The 22,680-nt window shown below is 39.1% G+C and overlaps 1 protein-coding gene across 3 annotated transcripts; it reads right to left on the bottom strand.

Annotated features, from left to right (window-relative positions):
* ANAPC4 (anaphase promoting complex subunit 4) lies at window positions 1-21,967 on the bottom strand. 3 transcript variants are annotated; one of them, XM_055796380.1, is made up of 28 exons: window positions 21,674-21,967; window positions 20,979-21,084; window positions 19,776-19,908; window positions 18,506-18,580; window positions 18,338-18,364; window positions 18,185-18,229; window positions 16,407-16,491; window positions 15,906-16,016; window positions 15,256-15,339; window positions 14,919-15,005; window positions 14,151-14,215; window positions 14,016-14,058; window positions 13,834-13,910; window positions 13,292-13,392; window positions 13,161-13,212; window positions 12,804-12,859; window positions 11,538-11,587; window positions 10,555-10,611; window positions 10,343-10,399; window positions 9,700-9,793; window positions 7,936-8,033; window positions 7,384-7,445; window positions 7,262-7,300; window positions 7,073-7,174; window positions 3,905-3,982; window positions 2,969-3,139; window positions 1,649-1,772; window positions 1-1,271 (listed from the first exon to the last, which is right to left on the bottom strand). In XM_055796380.1, the coding sequence occupies exons 1-28, from the start codon at window positions 21,779-21,781 to the stop codon at window positions 1,056-1,058; spliced, it is 2,403 nt and encodes an 800-aa protein (XP_055652355.1). In that variant the 5' UTR covers window positions 21,782-21,967; the 3' UTR covers window positions 1-1,055. The 3 variants fall into 3 exon arrangements, with proteins under 3 accessions (XP_055652355.1, XP_055652356.1, XP_027650841.2); XM_055796381.1 differs by having other exon boundaries at window positions 11,541-11,587; window positions 21,674-21,966; XM_027795040.2 differs by lacking the exon at window positions 21,674-21,967 and having other exon boundaries at window positions 20,960-21,084.
* Window positions 21,968-22,680: the final 713 nt, after the last annotated feature.

A 22,680-nucleotide genomic window follows, 5' to 3' on the forward strand; every position in this document is an offset into this window, starting at 1 on the left:
GTAAGTCTAGTATTTTATTTTTCAAATGACAAATAGCCATTTCAGAAGATTTATTTATTTTTGAAATACAGAATGGAGCATTTGCAAAAGACCTGGTCCTCTTCACAAATACAAGGTACACTCACTGTTCTGAAGGAAGATCATGCATTTAGCAGCATTGTTCATCAAAGAGCTGAATTTTAAGTCAGTTAAGACTCTGACAGCTAGTAGAGAAGAAAATAGATTTTAAACACCATTTCTAGCTTTTACAACTTAGCACTACAACATTCCTACAGCAATGTATTAATTACTAAGCAACATGATTATGCTGAAGTCTATGCATGATACACAATGCCACATCAGAATAAAAAAAAAAAAATACACTGTGTTGTTAACTTTTCATTATAAAAACAGCAGACAGAAGACACTTTCAGGAACAATCTCACAGAAACTAGGCAGGCTGAGACATGCAAATGTTTGACAAAACATACACACAAGTGTTGCACTGAGGACTATAGAACTGCATAGACTGAAATACTGCAGTACCGAGGAAGACAGATGTTATCAAAAGAGTTTTTAAAAGTATGTATTTAAGTAACAACTGCTAAGTTTTCTTGCCTAGTCTTCCGCTGATCCACAAGCTTATTGTTGGCCATACTCTTAGATTTCGGCTCTACAGGAAGCTTCTGTACCCATTACTAGAACATAAACTTGAGGAAGAAAATAATTCGGTCCTGAGTGTCCTTTTCACATACAAATTCATTTTATCTTAGTAACAGTATTAAGGGCTGAGGAGGTTAACTACAAAAATGTCAGCTGGTATTTCTTTTTCTCTTCACCTATAAAAAACTGCAAATGGAAAAGTTCTCAAGTAAATTCAGTTCACACCAAACTGTGTGCCAGACAAAAATGGGTCAAATAAACATACTCTAGAACACAAGACAGTCTTTGCTGAGAAGCAACACAGATTCTGACCACATCCTACTACAGCTGCTTGAGTCTGTACATGATACATCATCTCAGCAGTCTGAAGTTAAATTTAGAGTCTTGTCCCTTTACCAGTATAAAAGCCTATGTCAAGGATCCAGACTTGATTCATGTTCTTCGGTTTCATCAGGCAGTTCTTCAGCAGATGCACCACACACATTGTCCTGGTTATCTGCAGACTGATTTATCTCAGAAGGTTCCCCAGCTGCAATCTGAGTTGCTTCTTCTTCCTCTTCTTCCTCAACTTCCCCATCGTCCTCCACGTCCATCTCAAACACCCTCACGTGACGGAGATTTGAACTTAGCTACCAAGACATTAAGAAGTTTCCATTAATAAATAAATAAAAGCACCAATACTATTTTAAATGTCACCCAATAGCTTTGAAAATAGCCTTTATCTTTAAAATGGAGGCATCAAGGAAATTACTAACTTTTTTAATTGCTCTGCAGTCTGAAAAGTAAATCAAGTAGTTTAACTTCTGTTAAAAGTTTTCCCATGTTGTGTCATGAGAGAGATACGACTGTATCCTGACACACTTGTAACAGACCACGAGAGAATAATCTCTTAGTTAAAAAAAAAGTTTTCATAAATCTCACTAAATTAGCAGAAACAGGTTATCACTCTCTCCAGTCATAACATGTTTTAATAGTTTCCAAGCTTGTTCACATATACTATACTTACCACACAGGAAACTTTTCTAATGCCATTTACAGAAACATACTGAGCTTTCATGTTCTCCAGCACTCTCCACTGATTCTCCAAGAAGACAGTACGTGTCAATATCTCACCTCTTTGCTCATCCAGTCTGCACATAGCAAGAAGAAAAGCAAAAAGCTAGTACATAAGAAACAATTCCACTACTAAGAAAAAACTCAGTCAGTCCATTTTTTTACATCTAACTTTTATTATATCATATGCAACAAGCAGATAAACATAAAAATCATAATGCTGCTACAAATATTCTAGAGTGGGGGATCCAACTGTGGAGACACAGCATGGTTCAGCTGAGGAAAAAGATTACAGCAGGTGAAAAGGGAGTTGTAAAGCCTGATCTTCCCACAAGGAACAGCCACAGCAGGAGGATGAGGATGGCCTTCCTTCAAACCTCTCTTCTACAAGAAGAGGAGCTTCTGAACAAAGTCCTGGAGGCAATCCCTCCACTTACACAGAAGTTTGGCCTTCATGACCTTTCAAAGATGTATCACTCCACCCCCACTCACAAGGTCTGTATGAGGGAACTCCCTGCCTATCAGCAGCCAGGATTAGTTTGAACTTGCTTTTAATATTTTCTGTTAATTCTTCAATACACAATTTCTTTGTGGCCTAAAAAAAAAATATTTACAGTTCAGTATGCCCATTTACTTTGGGGTAAAAACATATCTTAAGCAATCTACCAGAGGGACACAGGGAGAAAAAAGAAAAGCAAGTAAGGCACAGCAACTAAAACATTAGATTCAATAATTACACTGGCCTTTTTTGTGTCTGTCTGTGTGCGCACGAGTGTGTGTGTGTTCACTTCCCCCAGATGCTCTCCTCTCCCTGTGCCAATGCAGACAGGGGCACCAATTCTGATGTTCCACAGCTAAACTGACAATAGCTGTTAAGTTTGACTACCAGGGAAAGACGAAGCAGTATCTGTGTATTTTCATTACAAGGTAGAGGTATATGAGCAAATATGCTGAAAACATCCTAAATTCAAGTATTCTTACCAGCAATGTTAGCAACCTCATGAAAAGATTTCTGATACTACAGGATGTCTTCAATTTGTCCTGGCATTTCATGAAAGCCATAAACACAGATAGTAAAAATGCAAAACCAACCCCCCAAAAAACACAAAACAAACTGTTTAAGGAGGCTTCCATCTCCCCACCCCACTCTACCCAGCACAAAGAGGTTTTGAGTTTAAAATCTTTACACACATGCAGCACACGAGTAACTATACACAATTAAAATATGTGCTTAAACTGCTTTTTTCCATACTTGCTCAAAGTTTTTTAGTACCTTTTAGTAGAATCCCAGATTAATTCCCCGTCTTGGTCCTCATCTGTGTATATGGAAGATAAAGGCAACTGAGCCAAGACTCTCTCCTTTCCCTCTTGTTCCACACTCTCCTTCAGAACTACAGTTACAGTTTCATCATCATAAAAGTGTGCATCTAAACAACTGTAGCATCTATAGGAAAATAATTTAGAAAGCATTGAGGAATAAAAGTAAATACAGAACTAAAATATTTTAAAGTTGCACAGCATTCATGTTAAAAAGTATTCAGGAGTAAACAGTGAGCTTTACTGTTAAATGAATAAAAAGGTCATGCAGCTAAGACACTGAAAGACAGCAATAACCACAGCAGACTCCTGTATCATTCAGGAAAAATGATGTGAAGGAAAGAAAACACCCAAAACTTACTAGCAATCTTGTTATTTTCCATTTCAGGTGAAATGGAAGAAACAGTAAACACAAACACCCAAGAAAATTTAGAAACACAACTGAAGCTACAGAGGGCAATCACATCTGGCCTTTCTGCATGAAAAGGATGAGCTTAGTCTGGCATGCCTTTTAAGATCCCTTCAATCAGGCATGTCAAGTCTCACTCCATCTTAAAGAACATCACAGATATAAGTAAGAGCTGTTTCCAGCTAACTTATTTTCTTGTACATGTGCTAAAGCTCTAGTTTTCAACTAAAGAACTAAAATTTATTTGACCTTGAAGTGCAAAGTAAGTCTCCCACAATCCTGCAGCTTCATGCACCTGTGCCATTTCTTACAGATTGACTCCCTCAGGAACTACAAGCTGGTCCAGCATCTGAAGCAGTAACTTGCAAGATAAAAGCTAAACTATAATGCTTGAGAAGTTAACTTAATGTAAAATAAACACTAGAAAACATGGTTTTTTATTTAGCAATCTGCAGTTCTGGAAGAAAAATCAAATACACTGACCTGGAGTCTGAGCTGTCATTTATACTGTTGTTCAAGAAGCTTCCAAACTCTACCGCAAGAATTCCATTACTGACAGACCTAGAAGAACAGTGATTATTATCTTAGGGACTTAATTTCTTTCCCATTCATAGAGAACCCAAAATCTCTAATGACAACTGTGGTAAGAAATGGTGTAAGGCTGTCTAAGCTTAGTACAGTACATGGCTACTTCCCAAAATGGTGTAAATGGTAAGAACTTTTTGATTTCTTCTGCCCCTCAGCAAAACATGACTAATCGAGTCAAATGGGAAACAGTCTGGTTTGTGGGGTACAGCTCTTTGCAGGACTCTTGGCTTAATTGTCCTAGTCTCAGGTCCATTAAGTTACTTGTTACTCAGATTTACAGAAAACAAGTTCAGACTGTTTTAGGTATCAATGAGGGAAGAAATGGGACAGAAACTACACCACAAGGCTGCAATTTTGTCATCAGCAGCTCTCAACTGGAAACACAAAAGATAGTTTCATCATGTATTTTCTCCAGCAGTAAAACTGCTTTAAAAATTCCCAACCCTATCACAATTAATTTTCATCTCAAATTAAAGACAGATTATAAAAAAAAAATAATCAGTATTTTACAGACAGGAGGATTTTTGTCGTTTTCTAAACCCAGGTCATTTCAGTGATGTCACTGACAGAATGCAACTTAAACAGTTCATAGAATGGTTCAGGTTAGAAGGGACCTTAAATATCACCTAGTTCCAACACTCTGCCATGGGCAGGGACACCTTCCACTCGAACAGGTTGCTCAAAGCCCCATCCAGCCTGGCCTTGAACACTTCCAGGAATGGGGCATCCACAGCTTCTCCAGGCAACCTGTGCCAGTGCCTCACCACCCTCACAGTAAAGAATTTCTTCCTAATACCTAGACCAAACCTACCCTCTTTCAGTTTGTCCTTGTCCTGTCACTACAGATCCCACTAAGAAGCCTGTCCCCATCTTTCTTACAAGCCCCCTTCAGGTAGTGGAAGGCTGCAGTAAGGTGTCCCTGGAGCCCTCTCTTCTCCAGGCTGAACAGCCCCAACTCTCTCAGCCTGTCTTCATAGGAGAGGTGCTCCAGCCCTCCGATCATCTTTGTGGCCCTCCTCTAGACTTGTTCCAACAGGTCCTTTTTATACTGGGGGCCCCAGAGCTGAATGTGGTACCTGAGATGGGGTCTCACAAGAGCCAAGCAGAGGGGGTGAATCACCTCCCTTGACATGCTGGCCATGCTGCTTTTGATGCAACCCAGGAAACAGCTGGCTTTTTGGGCTGCAAGTGCACACTGCCAGGCAATGTTGAGCTTTTTGTCCACCAGCACCCTCACATTCTCCTCCTCGGGACTGCTCTCAACCCATTCTCTGCCCAGCCTGTATTGATTCTGGGGGCTGCCCTGACCCATGAGCAGGACGTTGTACTTGGCCTTGTTGAATTTCATGAAGTTCACATGGGCCAACCTCTCAAGCCTGTCAAGGTCCCTCTGGACAGCACCCCTCCTTCCAGCATCTGGACCACACCACTCAGCTTGATATTGTTGGCAAATTTGCTGAGGGTGCACTCAATCCCACTGTCCACATTGCTGACAAAGACGTTGAACAACACTGGTCCCGCTATAGATCCCTGATGAACACTACTCGTCACTGGTCTCCACTTGGACATTGAGCCATTGACCGCAACTCTTTGAACGTGGCCATCCAGACAATTCCTTATCCACTGAGTGGTCCACCTGTCAAATCCATGTCTCCCCCGTACAGGGACAAGGATACCATGCGGGACAGTGTCAAAAGCTTTGCACAAGTCCAGGTAAATGATGTCAGTTGCTCTTCCCTGATCCATCAATGCTGCAGCCCCATCACAGAAAGCCTCCAGATTTTTCAGGCATGATTTGCCCTTAGCGAAGCCATGTTGGCTGTCAGCAATCACCTGCTTATTTTCCATGTGCCTTAAAACAGTTTCCAAGAGGTTGTTTGATCTTGCCCGGCACAGAGGTAAGCCTGACCAGCCTGTAGTTTCCCAGGTCCCCCTTATTTCTCTTTTAAAAAATGGGGGTTACATTTCCCCTTTTCCAGTTTGTGGGAACTTCACCGGACTGCCACAGCTTCTTAAATATGATGGATGGTGGCTCAGCCACTTCTTCCACCAGTTCCCTCAGGACCTGCAGATACATCAGGTCCCACGGACTTAAGCACCTTCAGGTCCCTTAGATGGCCTCCAAACCAGTCTTCTGCAACGGGTGGTTCTTCACGCTGCCAGTCTCCACCTTTGCCTTCTGCAACTTGGGCGCTGTGGCGGGAGCACCGGCCAGTGAAGACCAAGGTGAAAAAGTCATTGAGTACCTCAGTCTTCTTCATATGCTGGGTAACCAGGTCTCCCATTTCCTTCTGGAGATGGCCCACATTTTCCCTAGTCTTCCTTTTATCACCGATGTACCTATAGAAGCTTTTCTTGCTCTCCTTATATATCCCTGGCCAGATTTAATTGTTTCAGGGCTTTAGCTTTCCTAACCTGATCCCTGGCTGTTTGGACAGTTTCTCTGTATTCTTCCCAGGCTACCTGTCCTGGCTTCCACCTCCAACTGGCTTCCTTTTTGTGTTTTATTTTGTCCAGGAGCTCCTTGTTCATCCATGCAGGCCTCCTAGCCCATATCAGCACAACTAGGCAGTGACAAACTGTATCTTGGACACAGAAACTCCTGAAGGTACACAAAACTACACCCCAAAGAGATGTATTCTATTTGTTGCACCTGTGAGTCCAACTCCCATTTTTCCTTAAAGCATTAAATTTCAGGCTGCAAGGGATTAATCAAAGAATAATATTGACAGTAAGCCAAAGCACTGAAAGCATGATGCCCTGTAATTTTTCACAAGTTTGCACAAGTGAGCAATTCTGTGAGGAACAAAACTAAGGGAGCCTGATTTTTTTCCTAAGCCTAAAACTATCTTGGGTCTTGTGATTAGATTTTCTGAGTCTACTACAACACAAACTCCTGCTGCAGTTCCCTATTGCACTTCTCAATGTCTCCACATTTTTCTCTAATATCCAAGAAAGATCACATTCATGCTGTTCATTCCTTTTTTTCAAATAGATTAAAACTGTAATTGTCTCTACACATGTGCTGAAGCTCTCGAACCACTTTTTCCCTTTGTGTCTTACCTGGAAGTATCAGTATGTCTCCTCAAAATGTATATTTTAGAAACAGAATTTTCGAGTATGGTGAAGAGAACATAATGTATATTGGATGTTTTGTCATTCCACCTGTAATGTAAGGGAAGGAAATGAAAATTTAGATCAAGTTTTAATAATTGGTAAATTACATTGAACAAGGAATAGCAACATACTTACAGAAATGGTAGTTTAAATAACTGAGGTGTGGAATCTTCACTGAAAAGGAAAAAACAAACCAGTGTATAAAATGCTACTGTAATTTTGTGCAACTGAGCTCTAGAAATAACTTAAAGAAATACCTTTGAGAAGTTTTATAAAGAGACATGCAGACTGCTTGATGCACTGACTTTCCAATTATATCCTAATAAATACAATAGGCAAAAAATGCAGGCAGTTATTCATAATTATACATGTTTTTAAGATAAAAGAAACCTCAAACAAACAAAACCACCTAAGTACATCTGAAAAAAAAAAAATCACCAACACTTATGCTGGAATAAACATCCCCAACACAAACACTACTGTCACTTGACACACCTGTTTCATGTTTCTTCATAATATATAGACTAACATATTGTCAGCTAACAGTTATAACAGTTATCAAGTACATAGCACATTCACCAAGCTAATTAACACGAAAAATAGATCACAGTACCGTGGGAACAGAAGACATGAAACAAAAAAATCCCCCTTACACTCTCCCTAGCCAAAGGCAGTGGTGAAGCTGCTACCCCCTAAGTTGTAAGCACTCAAAGGCAAAGAAAACTTCAGGCCTTACTACGCATGACTACTATCTTTCAGTTGACTGCTACCCCTAAAAGAAAGTTATCATTTATATAAATTGAACTCACCGCTGGCTTTTGTAAACACTGATCAATGACCTCTTCCATTTGCCTTTTGACAAAATGTAGTGATTTCTCAGGATAGTAGGGAAACAGAAGTGGACTTTCTGTAAACAGATAAAGTTTTTATAAAAAATGCTTGATCTCTATAAAAACATACTACACCGTTATTAAAATGACAAATTGGAATGAGTCCAGTGGAGGGTCAAATAAGATGGTCGCAGGGCTAAAGCATATGCTTTATGAGTGGAAGCTGAGGGGGCTGCATTTGTTCAGCCTAGAGAACTGAGGGCTAACAAGGAAGAACCCAGTGGTCTCTTCAGCTGCCTAAAGGAAGCATTACAGAGGACATTATTTTCAAAGCTGCACACAGGGAGAGGAGAATTAACAGTCATAAGCACCAGCAAGGGAAATTCCAATCACATATAAGGAAAAAAGTTTTGACAAGGATTGGTTAGCCACTGGAAAAGGGCAGACATAGAGAACTCAACTGCACAAAGCCTTGAGCAAGCCAGGTTATCTTCAAAATTAGCCCTGTTTTGACTGGATTAGGTGACTGCCTAAATAATTGCCCAATTATAAATTCTAACTCAATTAACTAACTGGATTACAATATGAAAGGAGATAAATGAATGAGAAATGGAGGCCTGTCTGCCCCTTCAGCTTTTCTTCACAGCCCGTTCACAATAGCAAAAAGACTGAATTGCATTTACCAAAAAGCTAGAAACACAGTTGTCATAAAATATCTTGTTTAAGCAAAACAATTTCCATGCTTTTTAGAGTAGCTATGAATGGGCTTCAATAGGACTGATTCATTCTTACGAAATTAACTACTTTGGAAGAAGACTTTTAGCTTCTGCGATATATCTCGTTACTTATTTTAAGTACATAACCTGTTTCTTTTCCAATGCTTAGCTGGAAAAATTATAAAAACTACATCAACCAACAAAGCAATGTAAAACACCAATGAAGGCTAGAAAGTATCAATCAAATGACAGAAGCTTTACTTGTCCTATAGTCCCATAAACATCTCAACACTTACCATTAATACTAACAAAACCACTTAAAACCATCTCTACAAACAATTACGAAACTTGGGTAGTAACAGAAATGATCAGTCAACACATTTAAAGTATCAACCATATTTTCCAAGTATGTCTAAAACCACATTTTCTAAATATTACTTTCACAAATGAAAATGCTACAACTTCCCCACTTTTTATTGAATCAAATAGGCAGAAAAAGGCAGCTACAGCAAATTCTATTAAAAGGCAGCTTATGCTGTAGAAGTTTTACAGTCTACGGTTTCTGAAGTTAAACAAGACTAATTTTCACCATCAGCTTGCTATAGTCTCTTACTTCTTTTTCATAGCTAATTAAAAAATAGTCTCAGACTCCAGTGAAAGAGAACAAGTTAAGACACTTTCCCCCAGGTATGACTTAAGCGTAATTATTACTTCCTTGAACTCAAATCAAGACCTCCTAAAATAGACATCTCCTGGGATTCCTTCCAAGTCAATATTTCTGAGACTGGTACATAAAAAATATAGGAAACTCCTAATACCCAGAAAAAGGTAATTGACTGGGTAAGCAGCTACATAAAAACTGCATAAAATAACATGGCACATTTGTTTTATTCTACTCAGATGAAAACCCACAACTAACACTATAGAAATAACTCTTAAGCATGAAAAAATAGATTACTCTTCTGCATTTGTTACATTCCACATGTATCTTTGATTCACTTTTACTTTTTACTAAAGCACACACAACCTTTAATATGAGTACTGTCTTTAAGAAAGTTAAACCACTGGTTTCCCTCTGTATTAGGTGGTGATACAAGGTCATCATCTTCATCTTTCAAGTACTAGAAAAAGAAATGGACATTTTTAAGATTGCATGTTAAGAATAAGGGACATTAGATTTCACTTCCACATTGCCCCTCACAAGTCTGTTAAAAATTTCTTGTTAATTTAACATGCCCTACTTTTAAAACTAAGTATTCTACCCCTTCTAGAAACATTAAGAGAAATCAACTATTGTCAAAGATCACATTGATATTTCCATAAAAAAAAAATTTTAAATCAAGTTTCAGCACAAATGTTTTGAAATCCAGTGATTAATGGCATAAAGACAAACAAACACATTTCAGTTTTACATTACTATTGCTGGCTGCAAAGAAGTTTCACCCTTTACCTAAAAAAACCCAGCATGTGCAAGGTAAAACTATTAGATGAATTTTTAAACACTCCTTTTCCTGACAGGGTAAAATAACTAAAAGCTCTCCCTTACCATTACTGGAATGTGCAACAGAAAGCAAAAGGGACAGAGAAGAAAGGTGGACACAGCTTTAAAAGCTTCTCCATCTAAGGATTTTCTCATTTGTTCTTTTCCCATTTGTTCCCTAGTTCTTTACCTGACCAACTCTCTCCACATTGAAGTATTTTCCTTTACGATTGTAAAGTTCTGGTGCCTGAAAAAATTATGCAAACAAAACCATTATTTAAACCCAAAGTTAATGAGAAGTAGCGTACAAAAAGATGATTATTTTTTTACAAGATTTTTTCAGATTCAATTATTGGCAGCAAAATAGTCAGATGCTGCACTTGACAAACCAACAAAACTTACCTCATTAAAATGTTCAGTAAGAAAATCAGCAACAAACGTGATATCTTTTTGAGTCATCTAAAATGAAAAAAAAACAAAAAAACAAAAACCGTCAGAAAAGCAAAGGATAAGAAATACATTTCAATGAGCACAGAACACACGTTCTGCAGGCTGAACAAGCACAGCTCCCTCAGCCTGTCCTCACAGGGCAAGTGCTCCAGCCTCCAACTTGCTTGGGAGCCCTCTGCTGAAATCGCTCCAGTTTATTCATGTCTGTCTTGTACAGGAGAGCCCTGAACTGCAGTAAGTGTTCTAGATGAAAGATGATGAGTGCTAAGTAAGGAAGGTAACTACTTCCCTTGACCTCCTAGCCATATTCCTGTTAGTACAGCCCTGGTTACTCTGGGCCACCTTTGTTGCCAGGGCACGCTGCTGGCTCATGCCCAGCCTGCACCCACCAACATCCCCAGGTCCACCCCATCAGTATTGCTCCCCAGCCAATTTGGGCCCTGCTGTGCAGTGGGTTACTCTTTCCCGTAACAGAACCTTGCATTTGTCCTTGATGAACTTCAGGAGGTCCCTATCTGTCCATTCCTCCAGCCTACCTATTTCCTTTTGGAAGGCACCTCTGCCCTCAAGCGTATTAACTGGTTCACCCAGTGAGAGGGCGCCTGCAAATCTGACGCAAGTGTATTCCATCTCCTCTACCAGGGCATTGGTAAAGATGTTAAAATCCCATTCCGGTTAACTTAATCCTTTAGGGCATATAAAAAGCTGCTATACACAGAGGTCTCACATTCACATACAATATACTATTAACAAAGAAAACAAAAAAAAATTAATGCGAGACAGCATATTAGCGTGACTCTGCAGGCATCAACTTTCTCAAAAGAAATGACACAGACTCTATCCTTTAAGTTTTGGAACAAAAATAAACCTTTAATCCTGTGTTCAAGTCAAGCAGAATACAGAGTATACCACCATTTATTAGAAAATGTTACTACTACCTTGTTCAGCTCTGGGAGCACATGATCTTCTGACATCCTCAACATGGCTGTGGGAGAAATTATACTCTTACTGCATTAACATTAATACGTTCTCCTAATATTCTTAATTTTCCATGGCTATGTAATAAGACATTGCTAATAAAATAGGAAGGATTAATTTGTCAGAAGCAAAACAGTTTGGAATGAAGAATTACGAATTGAGACTAAAATTAAGCCTCACTTGCCCCACTAGTTTAAAATACAGATCGTGGAGAATTTTTATCTTTGATCTTTTCCAACTGCATTGTACCCTGTACAAGACTGAGATAAGATTATTATAAAAACAGTTCATATGAATTTATTCTTGTGCAAACTAAGAGCAAAAAAAAGATATATATAAAATACATGAATACTCTCATGTCCAGAATAATGTGTTTTAAGAGAACTGCACAGAAGTAATTTTAAATCAGTGAGGCTTAGATAAACAGTTCTCTGTCTAGTTTCAACACAAGCAAACACAGTCAACAATTAAATAATGAAAGTTCTAACATTATGACAGAGAACTCTGATTGTTCTGCTTTCTTCAATTTTAAAAATTAAAATTATTATATTTGTACTAGCAAGTACTAACGCTGCATTTCTGGTGCTTTTACAGTATCTGGTAAGACTGCTTACTTTTTAAAAAAAATTTCTAAAGAATCAGTTAAAAATTACAAACCTATTCATAACTACTTTATAAAAACAAGCAGGCTAAAGTAGCGTGCTCTGCTCTTCCTTCTAACATTTTACCTGCAGCTACACAGCTACAAGTGAAGTTGGGTATTAAGTGCATCTGGACATTCTGAGCCCCTTTACACCTGTGTGTAACCTTACAGGTAACTCAGTCCCCAAAGCATGAAACAGCAAGTGACAGAGTAAAGGAGAGTTAGACTATACTTCAAATTTGGTGTAAACTAAATGAAGTCCTTTAATTTCTTCAAGTCAAGATCAGCAAACTGCTCATGAAGCAGACAACAGTTTGGAGTAACTACAAGCTACAGGGTAAGTGTATACAATACCCACTGTACACACACTAAGTTTAATTAAGACCTACCAAATTTATGATCTATGTGTTTAATATTCTAATTATTCTTGCCTTATCAACTTTAACCTTTTAAATGTCCAGGAATTTTCTGACAGAAATAAATAGATGGTTATAATTAAGATTTGCTTAATTACTTGCTGACATTTAAACGCTTACAATACAAAACAGATATCAGACCCTTACTATGTTATCAAGCTTACCAACATACAGCCATCGAAAAAATGCTTTGAAGTTTTTCATACTACTGTCGATAACTCTGAGCAAGAAACAAGAAAAGAAATTACCAGATCTAAATGTCACAAGCTGCTCCAGGCTTAAGTCCCATCTTTACTACAGAAAGGTCTACAAGCACTATCAATTTAAAAAATAATGCCAAATGCAACCTTCCAAATAAGACTTGTCTTGGGGTATGTCTATAAGACGCAGTGAGACAAGATAAAAGCTCACCACCAGAAGAGGAGCCTTGCTTTCCCAACCTCTTCCATTCCCAGCCACATGCTTCCCCTTATATATAAGACTTGATAATTGTTTTTTAACTCCCCAGACTTTATACTTACTGAAGCAGCTCATTTGCTTTCAGGATGAAAGAACCAACAGCAGTAATAGCCTCTGCAAAAAGAGCTAACCATTATTATTAAGCTTTCAAAATTGAAATCAAAGTGGGTAAGGGACAAGCACGCTACTCTACCTTCAATTCCAGATGCATCTAATCCCAGAGATTCATACTTTTGTTTCCATAAAGCCATTCCTTTCAATTCACTCAAGTGGTATAACAGTGCCTCAGAGCCACTAGGAAGGCAAAGCAAAGTAATATAATCTTTTACTCACCCTTTGGAAATTCACTGCTTCATTGCACGCTACATTTTTGTCATTTAATGTGCAAAGTGGAGAGCTTTGTAAGGTGGTCTGTCATGTAAGACAAAGCATCACTTTACAGAAAAGCAAATATTGCCCTAATGATTTTAACCACTCCACAAAGTTGGTGCAAACGTTTTGCATATATCCTGCATATATGCAGGCAGTGATATACAGGTGACATATCATGGAGACTGTTCAAAGTACTTCCACAGTTCTCCACTACCCAAAAGTAAAATAGTACATTTTGTCATGACCACAGTCTCTGCTCCCGCACACCTACATACAAAGAACCACCAAAGCAGCATACTGTCCTTTAGCAAAGCACAAAATATGCCATTTTATCTACAATCCATTGGACATTCTGTGACTTACCTCTGCAAATGACTTATGACCAACTTTTGTATACTGGAATAGGAAGACTCTATAGACTGACCGAGTTTTTTTAAACCCTGTTAAAATAGAAATACAAACATATAATAATTTTCTGTTAACAGACCAGTGATTAAAAGACATCAAAATAGATTATTTTAATATGTTAAAAGATATTAACATACCTTTACTGTCAGTTGGTTCATTAGTAATGCCTGAAGTTCCAGACTGAAGAGGTGGGGGAGAGAGCCAAATATATGTTCATTTTGTATTTCACTATCAAATGCAAATGCATACTCAGATAAAACAACAATAACTACCTTGCTTTGCCCCATAACAGCAGCTGCATAAACTCATCCTGAACAGAAGTGGTTGTATTCTTTTCCTGTCAGTCAAAATGATTGGAAAAGATTGGTGAAGAGATTAAATCTGGGCTACCAAATAATCTCACAAACACTTCAATAAAAGTGGATCGGAGGACCCGCCCATATCCTTGAATGCTGAAATCAGACTACTAATCACTGAAAATTTTCTAGTATTTTATGCTATTTTCAATTGTATTACCCAGTAAAAATTCCAAGCAGTTTGCCATCACTAAGAATCTATTTTGAAAAAAATAAATAAATTATTTGATTCAATTAACCTCTAGCCATGGTCAATGAACACACAATGTAAGCAAATCCATAATGGCTGTTACACATGCTCTGTTGAACTAGGCTGTAAGTTCTGGTGGGCTGTTACTCAACATTTACATTATTCAGTTTATCAGTGACTGAAGTTCAAAGAGCACAACCTTTAATAGAAAGCAACTGATAATAGCTGTGCAAGCTGAAAACTATCACTTCTGAGTAACTTAGAATAAATAAAAAAGCTTCACAACGCAATCATGCTTCATTGTACTCTGATATCTTCAGCATCAGAAACCTTGACACAATAGCTTCCAGGTTGCCTCTGAACTTCAGAGTTTGTTAGCTGGAGGCATCATGTTTAAACAACATTAAGATATGCAGTACGTTAATGTGAAAAACAGAACTACTGCAAAAAAAAAAAAAAAAGTTTTCCCAAAAGAATGGTTAATACCACAGTACCTGTACAAACTTTGTTAGTCGTGAGTCCATCTGCATCAATATTTCTTCCCACGCTTCACACATACATGCCAATGACAACTTTATATACTGTAATACAGACATTAGCATTATTCCCTTTTCACTCCCTTCAAAACACATGAAAGAACTGGATGTTACAATACAAAGGGAAGATACAATGTAGATATTACATAAAACTTATCAAATTCGAAGTTAGGGCTCTACAATAACTTAAAACCAACTTAAGCTTCCCACTAGGAAACCTTTATTTTACTTGCATTAAGAATATCAAAGCCTGTAAGAACTGTGATATTAAAAGGACGTTGTAGCACAACTGTACCTGTAACAGAGTTGAAATGTGAGTAAACTTTCGAGCCATTCGAGTTACCTCAGGTAAGTAACTTGATAATAGACTAGTGTCCAGCTATAATAAATGAAACAAGCAACAGTTACAGATGATTTGTCTTTTAAATTTTAGATTACAGAAACTAAAAGACAGATTGGGAGGACCCACAGAAAAATTGTCATTTCTTATTTCCTTAAGGTTGATTTTAAGAGGGAAATACATTCAATTCAAAGGGGCAATAAATATTTTTATTACATCTATAAAAACTCCTGATAGGGTTCCTCATTTTGGAGTCCTAACAGTAAAAGTTTTAGGGATGACTATTTGGGATAGACTGGATAATCAACAGCATTGCTGTGCCTTCGGGTGCAGGATGAAGAAAATCTGAATAACTGTAACTGTAATTGAATAAATGAATGTTCTATTTAAAATATTTTAAAATAATGCCTCAGATCATCATCATCAGTCTCACCAGTGAGACTGCATGTTAACATGATAAATCCAGAAGCATAATGGGGGTGAATTTCACAAAGACTGGAAATAAAAAGTTTGTTTTTTCTGCAAATAATGGGAAAGCAATAAAGCCACCAGAAAGTAATTAAAAAACCAGGTTTACTGTTAAAGAACGTTTTAAAATTACTTGCCTGAAAATATGTTATCTCTGCTGCACTGTCTGAGGAGTCTTGTATCTCTGTAATAACTGACAGTGATTTCAAATCACTAGACAAACATAGTCCACGACAAGATCCTGCCACCTGAAGGATTCCAGTTGGAAAGTTAATGAAATACTGCATTTCCTCCGAGACGTACTTACTGGTCTAACATATTCACATACAAAGAAGCCTGCAGTCACTGATATGTAAAAACAAAGCGGATTTTTCAGCTGCTGTTCAGGAACAAATGTACTCTTTTCACTGCAGATTAGTGTTGAACTTTGTTCCACTTGAAACAAGATGTTAAAATTGCCAGAGTTAAAATGTCTTCCCAACAGTAACAATACAACTCAAGAGAAACAACTATTCCTTTTCTTTAAATTCAGCAACCCAGTTTCACTTAAGTGTAAGTGTACATACGTATTTTTTCACTCAATTCAGCTGTAGTTTGGTACATTATGAAGAAAAAAATATGGAAAAAACAGAACGTACCCCAGTTACTGTAGCAATCTTGAACATTCCATAAGCATACATCTCAATAAATCCTGAGCTGCCACCAAGGACAAGAGCATTAAGCCTATAAAAATAAAAGAATGTGTTGATGAGCACACTGAAACCAATTCTAATGCATATAAATATAATTCTTAATACTTAAAATTCATCCCTTTACTAAAGATCCTGTAAAGAACCACTGAACAAAAAGAAACACTGTGCTACTGTCTATGATACAAGAAATTTAAAAACCAAAAAAATATGAGATTGGATTTTATTCATAAGACCTGCCTCTAACATTTACAGAAAGAGTATCAATTACTAAATTAACTGAGAGAATAGGGGGAAAATTATACACTTTAGGCACAGAAGTCCTTCTTCACTAACTCTGTACTTTGTAGAGGAAAAGAGTAACAGTTTCTAGCAAGAGCCCACCTACCAATAGACAGCAAAGCATTCTTACAAAAGTAATTTTGTATTACCAACTACACGCAGAGTAAGTTTGTCAAAGTCACTCAGTGGCACTCCTCAGCAAAACCACAAAGGCAATAAATGTTTGAAAGGGATGCAGCAGCAAGAAACAGCCACAAGTAACAACAGCACCAGAAACTGAACACCAGTTCAGAGAGTAGGGTCGGGGGCAGGCAGGTCTGCATTTTGCCCATTTATTACAACCAACTTGCTACAGTGACTGGGAAAAAAGCTTCTCTGTGACCTCTCCTTTTTTGTCTAAGTTTAAAAAAATTGAACTTTGGACAGGGAGGTTGTCTATTGCTGTCATACATCCATACTTCTTGAACTACACATATTTGCTTACATTGAGGTGAGCAGTAATGCTCTCCAACATGAAAAATGAGCATGTTTTACATGTCCCCTTATAAATACAAGAAAATGAACTGCAATTTCTGCCTGTTACACACCTAAATACATGTTAAAGGAGAATGATATCATTAAAGTGAAAAGGGAACTTAACAAAATGGTATCTGAAAACCTTTTGGTTTGATTAACTGAATGGATGAAGGAGCACAGAGTCCAGAAAGCTCCTACACCACAGACAGCCACCACGTGTGTCTCTAGCAAGGAAGTCCCACTGTAAGTAGAGGTATCAAATCTTAAAAAGGAATAACTGGTAATAGACAGAGGTGAATAAAGAGGATGATTCTCAGTAGTGAGACTGTAAAGAACAGTGGAAGAAAGCGAATGGAAAACCAAGGCATAGATGTTAAGCACTCTCCTCAAAAATGCACCACAAGCACTCTACAAAGCCAGTCTCAGTGTGCTAAACTACACTTTCTCCAGTTGCTCCTCATGTGTTTCCTACTAAGTGATGTTTACTTATTTTAAAGTAGCCCTAATACAGCTGATATCAGAGCTAATTTTAACTTTGTCACACTCATGCAAACCCACAGGAATTTCCCATTTATAACAAGCATTCACAAACATTTCCAAGCCAGCTTAAGTAACACATATAACATAGCCTTCAAATGTACCCCAAGAAATCTTTTTCTAAGGGAAAGATATGGCATCAACAGCAGCTGCTAATGAAGTCCCTTATAACCCCCTAAACTGAGGGGGAAAGGGGTAAACTGATACTTTATTTTCCTAATATATTCTTTGAACTTGATCTTTGTACATGACAGAAATTCCATATCCTTTCTCCAGGACCCTTAAAAAGAGATTATGTATAACTGAAAAGTAAACCCACTTATCCATTGTTTTATATCTTTAAAAAAAACAACCAACCAAAAAAACCACAACCACCTGCATACAGAATTTACCTTACATCACCCAAAAGCTTCATAATCTCATCTGACTTTTCTTCACTGAAAATACAAAAGATATGATTGGGTGTTATATAGCTTTTCCAAATACTAGAAAACAAAATGAAACAAAAAAAAAAAAGAGAGATACACAAGATGACAATTTCTTACCTGAAAATTTTTGCAGTGGTACTGTAACTGAAAACAAAATAATTATTCTCAATAACAATGATCAGATATATAATCCAAAGCATCTGTAGAGCATTAAAGCTGAATAACCAAAACATTGACAACGAACAGCAAACTGTATCTTCTCAAGCTCAATAGCATAATGCTTACTTTTTCGGTAGCGCCGGTAATTTAGGCAAAAGGAGATTTGATTCATCCTCAGCATTATAAAAGGAAGTGAGAACACTGAAAAAGAAGTAATACTGTTTATCATCCCAGCCATAAAAAGCATATACTCAATACACCATGTATATTAAAGTTACAAATATCCAAGGGTAATCCCCTACAGGGCCTTTAATAATTTATCAAATCATCAAATTAATAAAAGAAATCTGAAAAATCTTTTTATTTCCACCGAAGAAGAACATGAAGTTTCTATCTGCTGGCTCAGTAGCTTGCCACCAAATCCCTCATCATCTGTAAGCAGCTATGACTAAGATTTTCTGTTTAAACCCTGTACAGCCCTGAAGCACAACCTACCTGCACCTCAAAAAAGCTAAAGACACATTACAGTGAGAGAAGACTAAATGCAATACCTTAACACCACACCTTAGACATGCCAGAAAGATGAGATTCCTCACAAAAGGATAAATCTACCTCCATCAGGAGAAAAATGCTAGAGTGATTTAAGATGCAGTCATTTTACTATTTTAAGATTGGTGTTTTCTGGAGAGGGGGAAGAATCCCAAAATCAGGCTTACACCACCTCCCTTTTAAAAAGAAATGTCTTATTTAATTATTGTCTGCAATAAGTTGCATATCAGAGGTTTTTGTAAGACCACAAAAATAGGGACCACAATATCCTCCAGCTCACAACTGCTGCTGAGCATTGTCCAGTGCCACAGAGCTTATGGTCACTAGGGGCAACCTGACTGTGTGAAGCAGGTACACCCACAATAGAATTGCCCACAGGGTTGGATGGAACACTAAAGGCAGATCGTGAAAGAAGTAAGCACCAAACTAAAGATCATGAAAACACAACTGAAGATAGATTTCAATACAATACTTATTCTGACTAACAAAACATCTCATTATAATATCTATTAATTTATTAAAATAATTAAAGTAAACGGATCAGAGACAGGCTGTACAAGCTAATATTAGACTAAGCAGTTCTTAAGAAGTGGGCACTCAAGATCATGCTGAAATTTTTGCGTGTAACCTAAAGAACCACAAGACTAAGATATCAGCACTAAAAATAAACGTATGAAAAGTGTCTATTTAATAAAAAAGACAATTTTAAGCAAAAAGGTAAAAAAATCCCCACAGCTACCTAATATTATATTATTTTATATGACTGCTTGTAGCATAGTAAGTATAAATTATTAGTAAAGTGGCACTACATAGCCCATAATTTACTTCAAGGGTTTTTTGGACTCACGTGCTTTCCTCAGTTACTTCCATCCAATGCATGTATGTAATAGATGAGTCCACGGAGAAGGAGTGCAAGCTTTCAGGTTTTTCTACATCACACAGAATAATCCGCTTCGTATCAGTAAGGCCAAAAGCCAAAACTAGAGAAAGATGAATAAAATGTATAAATAACCAATGCACAAAACTTTGTACTTTACACAGACCTAGGAAATAACGTGTCTTCAAAGCCAACTACTGCACAGAACTTTGTCTGTTTACAGTCCTTCCAAACCATCTTTTGAAATCTACTTATTAAAGTGAAAATTTGAACTCAAATCATATTTCATGTGATGAATTTAAGTCAAAGGCCTGGTTTCACAATTACGTACCTACATATTGAACTGAACATGCTTTTAACACTTCTAATAACAGTTCTGACAAAGCAGAGGCTTCAGCTTTTGCAAATTTGAGGCCAAAATTATACATGAAGAATGTCCACCAGAAAGGTTTGGGTTTTATTACAACAAAATACAATTTAAGAATTGCTAAGCAGGTTCTGCATCACCACCTTCTTAACTTCATTCATCCACAAAAGCGTGTGGCAGGCATAGGTTTCTGTGCTTACTTCCTTGTAATCACACGCAACCAGCTTAAAAAGAAGTTTCTTAAACCCCTCGGACTCCATCATAAAACAATATAGGTAGCTTTTATCCACATGTCATGGAAGAAGGCATTGTTCCCGTTCTCCCACCTCTAATGAGTCAAAAAATTAACTGATTTCCAGCCTAGGTTTATTAAGCTACTAACTTCAATATTATTTCTGTTGACAAGGAAAAGGCTTTTTTTTTTTCCTTCTTTGGTGTATTATTAGAGCAATTTCAGACTATGCTAAATAAGCTAACATCTTCAGCCAATCCTGATCAGACAGCCTCTCCCAATAAATTTGGTATTTCATACAGAAATATTCTGCTTAGTTCGGAACTTGGGAGTTTTGCTATACCTTGAAGGCAGTATTTTGGATATAAACCCGCCTTGCAAATCTTTCTTGCAATTGCTTTCAACATTTTAAATCTATTACTTTTAATAAGCCTACATAAAACTAAGCCACACTTCTCTTGAAACAGCTGACTTGAGAATTTCCTTCACAGGTAAGAGGTATCGTCACCACAACTTGCACTGATTTCCAATGGGATTTTTAATGCACTGTATCACCTCATATACTTGACATTACTTTTGCCATCTGGTCTCCAAGCAAGGGCTGTCACTTCTTTTCCTGTATTTTCATTTGGAGGCAAACTCCACACTCGTTGGAAGTTTGCAAGCCGGTGAAGTAAAACCTACAAACACATTGAAGACAAAAACAATCCACGTTCTCCCATTAGTACCAGCTTGTAAATCAGCTCACGATGCGCTTTTTTAATAACTCCTGTGTCTTAAATTTAGATTCGTTCCTATGACATTTTAGAGAACAGCATACTGTTTACAGCAATACAGAGAAATAAGCTGCTGCCTTGTATAAGCCTGGAAGCCTGTAACCAACAGGGGCTACCCACGCCCCTCCGGCAGAGACAGCCTGAAAGCGCAAGTTTTGTCTTCATGCACGATCACATACAGCGGTTCCAGGAAAAAACATCTGAAAACATATTTAGCTTAACTAAGAAGTTTCACGTGCTTTAGAACGCCATAGAAGCAGACAACGTATTACCAATGAATTTGCTGGAAATTAGAAAGTAAAAACGAAGGAGCAATAAGTATTGAGGAGCTTGATAAAAAATTTGCTGTTCTTGGCTAAGCTTACAAGAATTATGCCACAGATGACAGCATAGGCACCTCGGGGACCGCAGAGCGGAGGCAGCGCCTCCCCGCCAGCAGCAGCCGCTCTTCCCCCCTCAGAGTCCTCCCCGCCGCCCGCCTGGCCCCACTCACCTCCCCCGCCCGGTTGGCCAGGGCGATGAGGTCCCTCTTGGGGGACCAGGCCATGAAGACGATCTCCTGGGGCAGCTGCTTCTCCCCCACCTGCCGGAAGGCGGGCATGGCGGCGGGCCGCTCCGGCCGAGCGCCGGCCGTGCTCCAAAGGGCTGCCGAGCCGCTCTCCCTCCCACCGGGCGCCTCCTCAGCCCCCAGCGCCGCCCGCCCGCCCTCCGCGCCCGGCTTCCGGAGGCGGAGCTTCCCGCCGCGCCGCCGGCTGGGCCTCGACGGGTGCGGGACCGCCGCGGCTGCCCGCGCCTCAGCGCCCGGCTCGGGGAGGGCGGCGCAGGGCAGCGCGGAGGCGGGTCAGGCTCTTCCCGCCCTGCCCGCTGGGACAAGGCCCCGCCTGCGGAGGGGCACGGCCTGTCCCCGGCGGGGGGCGGCTCCCTCCCCTCGCTCCCCACGCGGGGCCGGCGAAACGCCCGCGGCCGGGAGGGCCCGGCGGCAGAGGGGGCGGGGCCCCGGGCTGACGCAGCGCCCTGCGGGGGGCGGCCGCGTCTGGCGGCCGGTGCCGGGGGAAGGCCCTGCCCGGCCTGCCTGCAGCGCAGAGCAACGCCGCTTTAGCTTCGGGTAACGCCACAGGAGGCTATCATCCCCTCCCGCAGCGCACACCGGGTTTCGTATGCTTACACCCAGGAATACGCTAGCCCACCTCGGTCAGCAGTGCCAATCCAAAATATTGCATACAATGATTTTTTCTGATACAACACATGCAGGTAGTTTACATTTACACCTAAGGTCACTTTTTTGCACTTACAAAGCTTCTGAAATACTTTCTATGGTGCTGTTCTTAGTCTTTTTTCCATTTGGAGGGAAAATTCCAAAAAACCCAAAACCACAGTGTGAGAGGCCTGGGACTAACAGAGCTTGGACCCCTAAGAATCTGTGCCTTACCTTCCCCTAACTCCCTTCCTCCGAGGCCCCCAACACCTGCCACAAAGCCACAGCATCCACCAGTACCCCGT

This window comes from Falco peregrinus, chromosome 2, assembly GCF_023634155.1.
Source record: "Falco peregrinus isolate bFalPer1 chromosome 2, bFalPer1.pri, whole genome shotgun sequence".
Lineage (NCBI taxonomy): Eukaryota > Metazoa > Chordata > Aves > Falconiformes > Falconidae > Falco > Falco peregrinus.

Bases quoted from the DNA above. Each gene is read 5' to 3' on its own strand.
- ANAPC4 (XM_055796380.1), bottom strand. From the start codon at position 21,781: ATGCCCGCCTTCCGGCAGGTGGGGGAGAAGCAGCTGCCCCAGGAGATC. The intron at 18,581-19,775 runs GTGAGTCCAAAA...CTTCTTTTTCAG, and splicing joins GAAGTAACTGAGGAAAGCAC to TGTTCTCACTTCCTTTTATA. The intron at 18,365-18,505 runs GTAAGCATTATG...TTTTGTTTTCAG, and splicing joins TTACCGGCGCTACCGAAAAA to TTACAGTACCACTGCAAAAA.